This window comes from Stenella coeruleoalba, assembly GCF_951394435.1.
Source record: "Stenella coeruleoalba genome assembly, chromosome: 17".
Classification (NCBI taxonomy): Eukaryota; Metazoa; Chordata; class Mammalia; order Artiodactyla; family Delphinidae; genus Stenella; species Stenella coeruleoalba.
Window position 1 is genome coordinate 65,421,821 of NC_137163.1, and position 14,551 is coordinate 65,436,371.

Here is a 14,551-nt window from a genome sequence, read left to right on the forward strand (position 1 = left end):
ACTTTTTACATATTAGTAACATACTGAAGACTTCTAAGAGGTATGATTCTTTTTCTCAATTTTCCTAAGATATCACTAAATATTTTCTTTCAAGGAAGCAACAGAGAAAGAAGAGTGTTATCTCAACTTTCAATCTCAAGGTAGAAAACTCTTAGACATCTACAGGCATCTTATCAATAAGTCAGACAGGGAGGGAAGCTGGAGGTGTAATAGACAAACCAGGAAATCTGTTTCCATGCAGCGCTAAACAAACTGCTCAAGTGGTGAGAGAACAGATCCAGGCTGCTGTTGATTGGGCAGTCAGCTCTCTTTCTTCACAGCTTCCTGGTGTATGTCTTTGCCTGTGAGCAGTGTTATGAAATAGTGTGATTTTAATCAGTTTTGACTGTACCTTGCTCTAAAGGTTTACTCAGTGCAGTCCTTAGAGGCACATTACCATTCGGCCCCATGCCAGGGAAGAAGTCTGTTCTTCATCAGCTTCAGAAAGACAGGAGTGTTTTTGTCTCACCATTCCAGAGCTAAAGAAGGACCTAAGACACAGATGGCCGGCCATGGACTTGGCCTTGCCAAACTGCAACCACACTGTCAATACACCAGTGTGTAACTCAATTCTCTCTTAATGACTTAGCAGAGGTATGTCAAAATGGCACAGTCTCTAAGACCACTCAAGCCCCATTTACATTTCCCTATAGCAATTTAGTGCACACAGAGGTCCCAGACCATCAAATGTATTCTGCACGACCCAGCACAAATGTTGTCTAATGCTACCAATACATATGGCCATTTGCCCCCAGATTTCATAGATTTCTCCAGAATCTCTGAGGATCTTCAGATAGATTCATTCATTCATTTAACAAACAGTGCCAGACACTAGTTATACTGTGGTAAACAGTCATAGTTTGTGTTGGTTTATCACAATAAATAAAAGTCATAATCTCTACACTCATGAAGATTATGGTCTAGGTAAGAGATAGTCAATAAACAGGTACTTTGTTAAATTAAAAGAATGTAATTATAAGGTAAGAAAAGTGCTCCAAAAGATAAATAAATAAATAAGGCACTGTAACAAGAAGTAACAGTGCCTGGATGGGGAATGATTTTTAGGTTGACCATGGAAGGACTTTCTGAGGATTTAAGCTGAAAAAGAGAGAATCATGTAAAAATTACATTAAAAACATTCCAAGCAGATGACCTGAATAAAAGTGCCAAAGCATAAAACAGAATGGTAATAAAGACCTGAGAGGAGACCACTGTGGATGGAGTATAATAAGCAAAGAGAAGAACATTGAGATTAGAAAGGTAAGTAGAACATGTTAGACCTCATAATCCACAACACAAAGTTTTGATTTTATTTATAAACCCAATGGGAAATCGGTCAAGTATTTTAAACTGAAGACTAACATAAATCTATTTACATTTTAAAAGACCACTTGCTCTCCTCATTGGTATGTGGAAATGGATTGGAAGGAATGAGACAAGAAGAAAAACACCAGTCTGATGCCACTGTTGTAGTTTGGCTCCAGAGCCACACTCCTAACTATTGTGCACACTGCCTTTCAAGAGTTTCAGGGGTCCTCTAAAGGAGGGTATAGGGAAGATATGTTTCGATACGGTTTGAGGATGATGGGTATTACAGACTCTACTAGTTGCCCAGCCCTTCCCTTTTTCCTCAGTAATAGTAAGCCATTATTAACTGAGCCTATTTCTGCCCAGATGTAAAAAACAGAACTAAATGAAAAATCCTTACCTTGAAGCTAGGTGTGGCCATATTGACTAGCTTCTAAGCCAAATAAATACAAGTGGAAGTCTTGTATGAGACTTGTGAGAAGAGTCATTAAAAGGGAGGGTGTATGATGCTCTTAGTGTCTTTCTCTCTTTCCTCTTACTGCTCTCTTGAAATACATGAGATGGCTGGAGCTCCAGCAGATATCTTGCACTATGAGGTGACCCTGAAAATAGAAGGAATGTGTTAAGGAGCCAAACTACATGGTTTCTACTGAAGATTTTAAAATTTCTGTGTGTCTTTGGGCAAGTGGATTAACCTATATGTGCTTTAGTTTCTTCTGAAAATAAGGACAACAATAATAGCTATCTCATAGGATTGAAGTGAAGATTAAATAAATTAATACTTCTTAAGCATATTCTAATGAGTTAGAATGGTGCATTATACAAAGGAAGCACTCAGTAAATATTGGTCATTATTATTCTCTTAGAAATTCTTCATGTTTTTTAAGACCAACTGGTTTCTAGGGTGGATATCTATTAACCATCTACCTTTCTATCACAAACACCTCTCCTCTACCCAAATATCTGGCCTGGGATTTGAATGTACAGAAGATAACCTTGCATAGAACCAGACTTGTATCCACCCGTTGAGAGAAACAAAGGCCTCTGAATCTATTGATATCTTGAGAAAGATCTGTCCCATCCACACGCCTCCTTCCTTCCTCTCAACATGCAGCCTTCCCTCACCACTGTGATCACCTGGTACAGACCTCCCAGTCACATTTTCAATTCCATTTCAAGGGTGTCCCAATAGACTTTGCTCCTATACTTTTCCTTCACCAAACGTTTTTAAAGGAGTATCTCTGTCACTATTCTCTAGTTGCTCAAATTGAAAAAACTAATGCCTGTTATTTGACTAACCAATGGACTTAGCTTCTATACCGGTATAATTTGCTAGGTAATTACATGTTAGGTTCAGCTACTATATAAAAACTCTCATTTTATTGATTTTTTATGTTTCCAATTTATTTATTTCTATTTTAAATTTTTATTTTATAATGGAGTATAGTTGATTAACAATGTTGTGTTAGTTTCAGGTGTACAGCAAAGTGATTCAGTTATACATATACAAGTATCTATTCTTTCTCAAATTCCTTTCCCATTTAGGGTAAAACTCTCATTTTTAGAGAAAAGGATATGTTTTGTAATTCCTTGGCCCTGTTTGTTATCCATGGAAAACGTATCTACCACCAGCCTTTACTACACCTTATATTTCCAAGTTATTTCCCAGTTTTTATCTAATGATATCAGCAATATACCAGGTGTATGCTATGCCAGGTGTATGCTAAGACCTTACATGTACAATATCATTTAATTTCTTTTAATGATTACCCTATTTTGCACATGTGGAAACTGAGGCATAGAAGGGTAGTAAACTTGCTTTTGGCCATGTAATTACTAACATATGAAGCTGAGAACCTCAGGAGACCAAAATTTATTTTCTCCCAAAAGTTTAAACCTGAATAAAAAAATAATACAAAATGAAAATATATAGTGCGATCCCACATATTTTATTTTTAAGAAAGTAAACCCTACTATAATAATGAAAAAAGTTTGGATGCATATATACTAATGGGTTAGTTGCAATTATCTCAGAAGGTAGGACTATAAATGATTTTCTTTTCCTTTTTGAGAACTGTTCCTGTTTTCCATCAGTAACAGGCATCACTTTTATAATCAGAAAAAAGTGTTGTTTTCTGTATTAACTGGAAGTAGGAAAGCACACTAGGGCAATTGTATTTGATTTTGAATGCCTAAAACCACAAGCTAGAATAAAGGTTTTCAGCTGGGGTTCCCCAAGGAGTATAAAATGCTCACAATTTTCCATTTTCTCTCTCCCACCTTTCTCACACACACACACACACACACACACACACACAACCCTCTCTACAGTTGTAGCTGTCCTACAGTGTTAGATGCTATTATGTATGAGGTTGAACCTTTTGAAATTTCTGATATTCAACCATTTATCATTTACAAAGATGACAACTTCATAGGATCCTATACAACTGAAACAGCAAAATCTGTAACCAGTGCAGATAGGGTTGGGCAAAAAAAATTAATAAACAGCAATAACAACAAAATGCTACTATGATTGCTACCATTATACTAATAATAAATAACAGTATGTAACTATGAGTATATAAACATATCTTACATATATTAATTCATTTAATCATAATACAACCTTATGAAGTTAGTACTATTTATTCATCCTTAGTTTCAGATGAGGAAACCAAGACATGAAGCAGTTAAGTAACCTGCCTGTACATGTGCATCTAGAAAGTGATGAGGCAGATATTTGAACCCAGTCCGTCAGGCTTCAGAGTCCTATACTCTTAACCATCATGCTACATATACTATAAATCACAGTCTGTCTATTGTTATATACAAAGCATTCATTCATTAAAGTTAAGGATTTTTGTGTGCTTATTTTAAAATCAAAATAAGAAATAGTCTAACTCATGTTTTTTGGCTAGCAATCTTAGAGTTTCTCTTCTGTAGTTTAAAAGCTGTTCACAGTCATCATGTGCTCAAATAATACACATGAAAGTAGTTAAAGGCTAAAAGCTCTTTACAAATGTAAACTATTATTATTATAAAACTGTTTTTATTCACAAGCTTCAAAGGACTTTACTGTCACTTAGACTCATTACCACCCTGTGAATTTAAAGATTGTGCTGACACAAAAAAAGTTTTTGCAGTTATTGCCACTTGCTATATATATTTCATTTTTACTTACCCTTATACGGTAAGAAGGTTTTAGGCATACTCATCCCTCAGTATTAAGAGTATTAGTTAAATTATGTATTCATGAGTTTCTTATCACAGCATTCGAAAGCTGACCTTTACATAGTACTGCCAGAAAGTCTTCTAAACAATTTATATATATTAACTCATATTAATCCTATGAATAAGTACTATCGTCCCCCTTCCTGTTTTATAAATGGTAAGCTGAAGCAAAGTGGGGTCAGTGAGTTCCCCAAGATCACACAGCTAGCTAGAATGAAAAAGCAGGCAACCTGGCCTAAGAGTCAAGAGGTCGTATGTGGGGCTTCCCTGGTGGCACAGTGGCTGAGAGTCCGCCTGCCAATGCAGGGGAGATGGGTTCGTGCCCCGGTCCGGGAAGATCCCACATGCCGCAGAGCGGCTGGGCCCGTGAGCCATGGCCGCTGAGCCTGCGCGTCCAGAGCCTGTGCTCCGCAATGGGAGAGGCCACAACAGTGAGAGGCCCGCATACCGCAAAAAAAAAAGAGCTCGTATGCTCTCACTTAGCACTGCAATAGGTGCAGTCCTTAAATTCCAAGGCCCCGGGATTAGAAACAATATACTTATGAGAGAATCAAAGAAGACCTAAATAAATGAAGAGATATGCCTTGTTCATAGTTCCAAAAGTGCAATATTGTTAAGATGTCAATTCTTCTCAATCAAAATCTCAGCAAGACTTTCTTGCAGAAATTGACAAGCTAATTCTAAATTATGTATAAAAATGTTAAAGACCTATAATAGCCAAACAATTCTGAAAAAACTGATAGTAAAGTTGAAGAACTTACACTCCTTGACTTCAAGAATTAATATAAATCTATAGTAATCAAAACAGCATGGTATTGGCATAAAGACAAGACAAATAGATTAATGGAAAAGAGTAAAATTCCAGAAGTAAACCCACACATGTACAGACAACTGATTTTTGACAAATGTTCAAAGGCAAAGTAGTGGAGAAAAGCAGCCTTTACAACAAATTGTGATAGAATGATTGCATATCAATACAGGAAAAAATGTATTTGGATCCATACTTTGCAATGTATACAAAAATTAACTCAAAATGGATCACAGACCTAAATTTAAAACCTAAAACTATAAAATTCTCAAAGAAACATAGGAGAAAATCTCTGTACCTTGGATTAGACCAGAGGTCAGCAAAATTTTTCTGTAAAGGGTCAGAGAGTAAATATTTTAAGCTTTGGACCAAGAAGAAAAAATGAGGATAGTCTATAGGTACATACATAATAAGAAAGAAAAATATCTCCACAAATTTAGTGGAACTAAATAACGAAGTGCAACTTGTTTGTAATACAGGTCCACAATATTGATAAGAATATGAATAATGGAATTCTTTGAGGAGGATAATATTTCACTTAATTGGAGGTCAAAGTTAGTGTTTCCTAAAAACAAAATTAATTGCAGAGCAACATCAGGAAAACTGGCAGAGTAAGGACCTCCAAAAGTTTGCCCCTCCAGAAAAGCAGCAAAAAAAGTAGCAAAAAATGTCAAAATAAGCTTTTTCTTAACTCTGGAAATTAACCAAAGGCTTGCAGCAATCCAGGAAGCATTTAATCAAAAAAAAAAATCTAAATCTCTGTAAGAAATTAAGCTTTGTCTTAACTTGCACACGTCCCATACCCAGCCCAGCAGCAGTCTTGAAAAATCACAGCTCACATTCCCAGTACCAGAGGGAGCAGAACAGATTACATTCTCAAAGAATTATTATTTGACGTCTGGTAGCTCCCCATTCAAAATGCTTGTATTTATAGTTGACCCTCAAACACAGCTTTGAACTGCACAAGTCCACTTATACGTGGATATACATATATATATATTTATATAAATTTATTTATTTATTTTTGGCTGAGTTGGGTCTTCGTTACTGCGCATGGGCTTTCTCTAGTTGCGGTGAGCGGGGGCTACTCTTCGATGCAGTGCGCGAGCTTCTCACTGCGGTGGCTTCTCTTGTTGTGGAGCATGGGCTCTAGGCGCGTGGGCTTCAGTAGTTGCAGCACACAGGTTCAGTAGTTGTGGCACATGGGCTTAGTTGCTCTGCAGCATGTGGGATCTTCCTGCAAGGCTCAAAGCCGTGTCCCTTGCATTGGCAGGTGGATCCTCAACCACTGTGCCACCAGGGAAGCCCCCGTGGATATATTTCAATACATATACTAACAGGTTTACAATCCCCAGTTGGTTGAATCCACATATACAGAATTCACAGATATAGAGGACCAACTGTGGGACCTGAGCATCCATGGATTTTGCTATCTGCAGCAGCTCCTGGAACCAATCCCTGGGTATACCAAAGGACAGCTGTGTTTAATCCCACTTGAACTGACCCAGTACTAAATGCCTCACCCTGAGGAGGAGTATTTGTCAAATGTTTAACATCATAGATGCCTGAGGCAATGGATAACAGTCAGGGCAAACAACAGACTAACAAAAAGGTTTAAAAGGAAAACCTGGAGGAAAGCTTGATTAAGTTGTCCATATGTGCTTTGAAAAAAAGATCTGGCATATTCCTGAGAATACAGAAGGCCATATGAATACCCAGGGCTGTAAATATGCTAAGAAAAGAAGCAAAGTATAGAGTAGAGTTGTAAACTTCTTGGCTGAGTATTGAAGGCATGCCTCAAAAAGCACCCATCGTCTCTTGAAAAATACTGGGAGACTTAATGATTCCAGACATTTAAGGAATCTGTGTTTAATCACTAGCTGACCACTAAGCTAACCAATGGATAGTTCAGTGGCCACACACAAAAGAAAAGATAGAAACTTTACAAAATTAGGTCTCAGAAAAGCCACGAAACAAACAAAACACTACTACAACAAGTAGCAGTTATATCAAATCCTGAAAATGTGACAGAATCTAATTTCCAGAGTGCCACATATAGTACTTGAAATGTCCAGTTTCAACAAAAAAAATTACAAGACAGGCAAATAACAAGAAAGATTTATACAAACTCAGGAATAAAGTAATCAATATATTCTGTCCCTGAGGAAGTCAGACATTGGACAAACTAGAAAAAGGCTTTAAATCAGTTATTCTGAAAATGTTCAAAGAGTAAGGAAATCATGCCTAAAGAAATAAAGGAAAGTATTAAAATGATGTTTCATTAAATAGAGGATTATCAATAAAGAAATACAAACTATAAAAAGGAATCAAATAGAGATTCTAGAGTTGAAAAGGAAAGTTGGTTCTTTGAAAAGATAAACAATATTGACAGAACTTTAACAAAGGAAAAAATAGAGAAGATTCAAATACTAAAATCATGAATGAAAGGGGAAACATTACTACTAACCATACACAAATATAAAGGATTATAACAGAATACAATGAACAATGAACAATTGTATGTTAACTAATTAGATAAATAAAGTAGAAATTTTCCTAAAAAGACACAAATTACCAAAACTAATTCAAGAAGAAATTCAAAAGCTGTATAGACCTATAACAAGTAAAGAGATAGAGTTAGTAATCAAAAACCTTCTCACAAAGGAATACCCAGATCAAATGGCTTCACTGGTAAATTCTATTAAACATTTAATGAAGAATCAATACAAATTCTTTATAAACTCTTCTAGAAAACAAAAAAGAAGGGTACACTTCCTAATTCATTCTATGAGGCCAGTATTACCCTGATTGATACCAAAATTAGACAAAAACATTGCAAAAATATAAGGAAAGAGAAAGAAAACTACAGACCACTATCTCTTATGAATATATACACAAAAACATTTAACAGAAGTAGATTAGACACCACAACCAAGAGGGATTTATCCTGGGAATGAGGGTTGGTTCAATATACAAAAATCAATCAATATAATACACCATATAATAGAATACAGGTTTTTAAAAGACAGTACAAAAAGAAAAAGCATTTAACAAAATTTATCACCTCTCATGATAAAAACATTCAACAAACTAGGAATAGAAGGGAACTTATTCAACTTAATCAAGGGTATCTGTGAAAAATCCACAGCTAACATAATAATTAATGGTGAAAGACTGAAAGCTTCTCCCCTAAGATGAAGAACAAGACAATAGAAGACTTCTATTCAAAATGTACTCGAAGTTCTAGCCAAAGCAATCAGACAGAAAAAAAGAAATAAAAGGCATCAGATAGGAAGGGAAGGAGTAAAACTATCTCTATTTGCAAATGGCATTAACTTGTATACAGAAAATCCTAAGGTACCACTAAAAAACTATTGGAACTAATAAATGAGTTCAGCACGGTTGCAAGATACAAAATCAATATGCAAAAATTAGTTATACCCTGGCAATGAACAATCTGAAAATGAAATTTATAAAGCAAATTAATCTAAAAAAAGCATCAAACAAAAATAAAATACTTAGGTATCACTTAACATAAGAAGTATAAGAATTGTACACTGACAACTACAAAGTCTCATTGAAAGAAATTAAATATATCAATGGTGGATACAGATATTCTGTGTTCATTGATTGGAAGACTTAATATTATTAAGATAGCAATATCCCCCAAATTGATCCAGAGATGTAACAAAATCCCTTTTAAAATTCCAACTGCCTTATTTCACAGAAATGGAAAGCTTATCCTAAAGTTAATATGGAATTACAAGGGATCCAGAAAAGATAAGACAATCTAGAAAAAGAAGAGCAAAGTTTGGGGATTCACACTTCCTGATTTCAAATTCTACTACAAAGCTACAATAATGTAGTCTTGGCCTAATGATAGACATATAGATCAATGAGATAGAAGTGAGATTCAAGAAGTAAACCCTATCATATTATGTGAAGTAAGTCAGACAGAGAAAGACAAATATCAATGATATCACTTACATGTGGGATCTAAAAAAAATGATACAAATGAGCTTATTTACAAAACAGAAACAGACTCACAAACATAGAAAACAAACTTATGGTTATCAAAGGGGAAAGCGGGGTGGGGGGGTTAAATAAAGAATTTGCAATTAACAGATATACACCACTATAAATAAAATAGACAAACAACAAGGACCTACTGTATAGCACAGGGAACTATATTCAATATCTTGTAATTACCTATAATGGAGAAGAAGCTGAAAAAGAGATAGATAGATAGAGAGATAGATCATGTATAACTGAATCACTTTGCTCTACACCTGAAAACTAACACAACATTGTAAATCAACTATACTTCAATTAAAAAAAAAAAAGTAGGGCTTCCCTGGTGGCACGGTGGTTGAGAGTCCGCCTGCCGATGCAGGGGATACGGGTTCGTGCCCCAGTCTGGGAAGATCCCACATGCTGCGGAGCGGCTGGGCCCGTGAGCCATGGCCGCTGAGCCTGCATGTCCGGAGCCTGTGCTCCGCAATGGGAGAGGCCACAACAGTGAGAGGCCCACGTACAGCAAAAAAAAAAAAAGAAAAAAAAAAGTAAACCTGTACGTCTATGGTCAACTGGTTTTAGATGAGGATGCCAAGACCATTCAAAGGGGAAAAAATAATTTTTCAACAAATGGTGCTGAGACAGCTGCTTATCCACAGGCAGAAGAATGAATTTGGATCCATACCTCACACCATAAACAAAAATTAGCTAAAAAATGATTCAAAGACCTAAACATAGAGCTGAAACTATAAAACTCTTAGGAAAAAACATAGGTGTAAGTCATCACGACATTGCATTAGGCATGGTTTTCTCAGATATGACAACAGAAGGAAAAGCAATCACACAAAAAATTGCTACATTGACTTCATCAAAACTTAACTCTTTTGGGCTTCCCTGGTGGCGCAGTGGTTGAGAGTCCGCCTGCCGATGCAGGGGACGAGGGTTCGTGCCCCGGTCCGGGAAGATCCCACATGCCACGGAGTGGCTGGGCCCGTGAGCCGTGGCCGCTGGGCCTGAGCGTCCGGAGCCTGTGCTCCGCAACGGGAGAGGCCACAACAGTGAGAGGCCCGCGTACCGCAAAAAAAAAAAAAAAAACTTAACACTTTTGTACATCAAAGGACACTATCAAGAAAGTGAAGAGGGCTTCCCTGGTGGCGCAGTGGTTGAGAGTCCGCCTGCCGATGCAGGGGACACGAGTTCGTGCCCCGGTCCGGGAAGATCCCACATGGCGCGGAGCGGCTGGGCCCGTGAGCCATGGCCGCTGAGGCTGCGCGTCCGGAGCCTGTGATCCGCAACAGGAGGGGCCCAGCAGTGAGAGGCCCACGTACCGAAAAAAAAAAAAAAAAAAAAAAAAAGTGCTGAGACAATACACAGAATGGGAGAAAATACTGCAAATTATATATCTGATTAGGATCTAATATCCAGATTATATAAAGAACACTTCCACCTCAACAATAAAAAGACAAATAGCCCAATTTAAAATGGGCAAAGAATTTCAATAGATATTTCAATAGCTATCTTTCCAAAGAAGATATACAAGTGGCCAACAAGCACATGAAAAGATGCTCAACATCGCTGGTCATCAGGAAAATGCAAATCAAAACCATGAGCTACCACTTCACACCCACTGGGATGGCTTCAATTAAAAAAAAAAAAATTGTTGGGGAAAATGTGGAGAAACTGGGGTCCTCATATCCTGCTGGTGAGATTGTAAAATGGCACAGCTGCTGTTGAATCAGTTTGACATTTCCTTAAAAAGTTAAACATAGAATTATCATATGATCCAGTATATTAGTTTTCTAGGGCTTCCATAACAAATTAACATAAACGGAATGACGTAAAACAATAGAAATTTATTCTCTCACAGTTCTGGAAGCTATAAATCCAAAATCAGGCTGTGACTTCAGGCCATGCTCCCTCTGAAGACTTTAGGGAAGAATTCTTCCTTGGTTCTTCTAGCTTCTGGTGGTTACCAGCATCCTTAGCATTCCTCGGCTTGTCGCTGTATCACTCCAATTTCTGCTTCTGTTTTCCCTCTGTGTATGTCTGTCTCCATGTGGCCTAATTCCCCTCTTCTTATAAGGCCATCCATCACAGGATTAGCATCCACCTTAACCCAGTATGATCTCATCTTAATTTTAATACATCTGCAAAAATCATATTTCCAAACAAGACCACAGCAAAGGCACCAAACATTAGAACTACAACATGTCCTTTGGGGGGATACAATTCAACCCATGACAACCAGCAATTCCACTACTAGGTATATACCCAGGAGAATTGAAAATAGGTGTACAAACAAAATTTTGTACATGAATGCTCATAGGAGCATTATTCATAACAGCAAAAAGAGTAGAAATAGCCCAAGTTTCTATCAATTAATAAGTGGATAAACAAATGTGATATATCCATATAATAGAATGTTATTCAGCCATAAAATGAATGAAGTCCTGAAATATGCTACAACTGGAAGAACCTTGAAAACATATGCTAGGGGAAAGAAGCCAGACAAATGGCCACATAAACAATTTAATTTATATTAAATGTTCAGAATAAGCAAATCCATAGAGAGAGAAAGTAAATAGCAGTTAGAGGAAGGGGGAATTAGTAACTGCTGATGGGTATGGGGTTTCTTTTGGTGCTGATGTAAATGTTCTGGAACAGATAGTAATTGTACAACCTTGTGAAAATACTAAAAACTACTAAAATATACATTTTAAAATGATGAATTTTATGATATGTGAATTCTATCTCAATATAAAAAATAAATTTAAAAAATTAATTGCAATAGTACATTTTTAATGCTAATCCGTAATGAGATTTTACACATTTTTATCTTTGAAAGTGTCTTTCACACTGATAGGTACTACCAAATACTGACAGCGATCCAAAATCATGTGATTTTGAGTATATTCATCACTTGAAAGGCATTTACAGAATTCTGTTAGATTCTTTTCTTGGTATTTTCCTTTCAGCATGTCATTACATTGCAGATTAATTACTTCCAAATGAAGGTTAGGTGGAAGCTCCTCAGTTGCACAGTTAAATGGATTTTGAAACATGGAAGTTCTCTTGTATTTGCATTATAGTCTTAAAATGCTTCTGGTAAAGATACCTGCTACAGATCTCTGTAGGAATGAAGGTCTCATTTCTTGTTTTAACATTGGACAGTATAGGAAGTGGATAAAGCAGTTTGACATTACTTGAGATTTCAACAACAAAAATCAAAATGACTTTGCCTCATTATAAGTTACTCATGTAAGCACTGTTTTCCTTGTAATTTTGAATTAAATTCATTAATAAACTTTGTTAAGCTGCAGCAAAAGCTAATTTCCAAAGCCATTCAGTGTTTGATAATAACAATTCAAAGAGGTTCTTCGCTTTCAGAAAAATTGCAATCTTAGCCCTGAACTCAGAAAAATCACAATAGAACTCTACCACTGCTAAATTATTGAACCATCGTGTGGAAGGCCAAGCTAGGATATTCTGCTTCTGTTTCTGACAAAAATTCACAGAACTCAAAACCATTAAGCAGGGCTTCCCTGGTGGCGCAGTGGTTGAGAGTCCGCCTGCCGATGCAGGGGACACGGGTTCGTGCCCCGGTCTGGGAAGATCCCACATGCCGCGGAGCGGCTGGGCTCGTGAGCCATGGCCACTGAGCCTGCGCATCCGGAGCCTGGGCTCCACAACGGGAGAGGCCACAACAGTGAGAGGCCCGCGTACCGCAAAAAAAAAAAAAAAAAACATTAAGCCCATGAGAGTGAATGAAGTTCACTGTTAACACTACTGTTTCAAAAACAAATAACAGGTTCAAATATTTTCTGGAAAGTACCGCTGAATAACCAAAGGCTTTAAACAACTTTTATTTTCAAAAGCTTTGTTAATTTGTTCAACCAAACCTTTCCTGCTTCACTCATGTTTTTACCACCATCAGATGTAACACATTTTAGCAAGTACCACCCTTAAGATTGAACTAAATTAGTGTTTTCATAACTTATTTGAAAATATTCTCACCTGTAGTTGTTCCATGCAGACTCTCCATAGGGCTAAAACTTTATCACTTTCAAACTTGGTATTGATTCTTTGAAAAAAACAATAACAATTAAGGAATATCAGTAACATTTTTCAACTCGTCAAGAGCCAAGGGAACCTGCTTGACATCATTTGCCTTCTTTTTTAACTACTGATGTTCCTCCTAATGTCCTCAACTCTTTGAGCAACCGATTTTGCCAAACAACTAATTGTTTTAAACAAATGTTTTCTCTGGACACATTTCTTCTTCAGCTGCTACAAACAAGATTTAATTAACTCACCATCAGAAATCTCTGCTTGGCTAACAGATGGACCACTTGAAAACTTACTTTGGTTGCAGCCTCATTTTTTTATCTTTGGAAAGAAATTTTGCCATGATGAGATATTTCATATCAAAATGTCTAATTTTTCCTGACTATTCTCTCCTATGAGTTGAGAATATTGTGGTGAATAGTCTGGTAATGTATAATCAATGTATATTGCATTCTTTCAGCACAGCTATTGACTCATTCCACAATAGATAAATGCAGGGAGACCTTCAAGGTGGCGGAGGAGTAAGATGTGGAGATCACCTTCCTCCCCACAAATACATCAAAAATACATCTACATGTGGAACAACTCCTACAGAACACCTACTGAATGCTGGCAGAAGACCTCAGACTTCCCGAAAGGCAAGAGACTCCCCACGCACCGGGTAGGGCAAAAGAAAAAAGAAAAAAACAGAGACAAAAGAATAGGGACAGGATGTGCACCTCTGGGAGGGAGCTGTGAAGGAGGAAAAGTTTCCACACGCTAGGAAGTGCCTTCACCGGCAGAGGCAGGGGGTGGCGGGGAGGGAGCTTCGGAACCACGGAGGACAGCGCAGCAACAGGGGTTCAGAGGCTAAAGAGGAGAGATTCCCGCACAGAGGATCAGTGCCGACCAGCACTCACCAACCTGAGAGGCTTGTCTGCTCACCTGCCGGGACGGGTTGGGGCTGGGAGCTGAGGCTCAGGCTTTGGAGGTCAGACCCCAGGGAGAGGACTGGGGTTGGCTGCAGGAACACAGCCTGAAGAGGGCTAGTGCGCCACAGCTTTTTCCAGAGTCCTGGAAAAGGTCTGGAAAAAGTCTTGCCTAAGG

At 37.5% G+C, this 14,551-nt stretch overlaps 1 protein-coding gene across 13 annotated transcripts in view; it reads right to left on the bottom strand.

Moving 5' to 3' along the window:
- XKR9 (XK related 9) overlaps positions 1-14,551 on the bottom strand; it is a 207,568-nt gene that overhangs the window by 125,608 nt on the left and 67,409 nt on the right. For 10 of the 13 annotated variants that reach the window (XM_079902495.1, XM_079902500.1, XM_079902496.1 and 7 more), the window contains one exon: positions 1,748-1,949. Coding sequence is in view for 3 of the 13 variants with exons in the window: in XM_079902493.1 (XP_079758619.1) it covers positions 1,748-1,768 (21 nt within the window). In the remaining 10 variants the exon portion in view is untranslated. Of the gene's footprint in view, positions 1-219; positions 316-1,747; positions 1,950-13,414; positions 13,641-14,551 lie in introns of those variants that run through there. The other 3 variants (XM_079902493.1, XM_079902491.1, XM_079902492.1) reach the window with 2 other exon arrangements.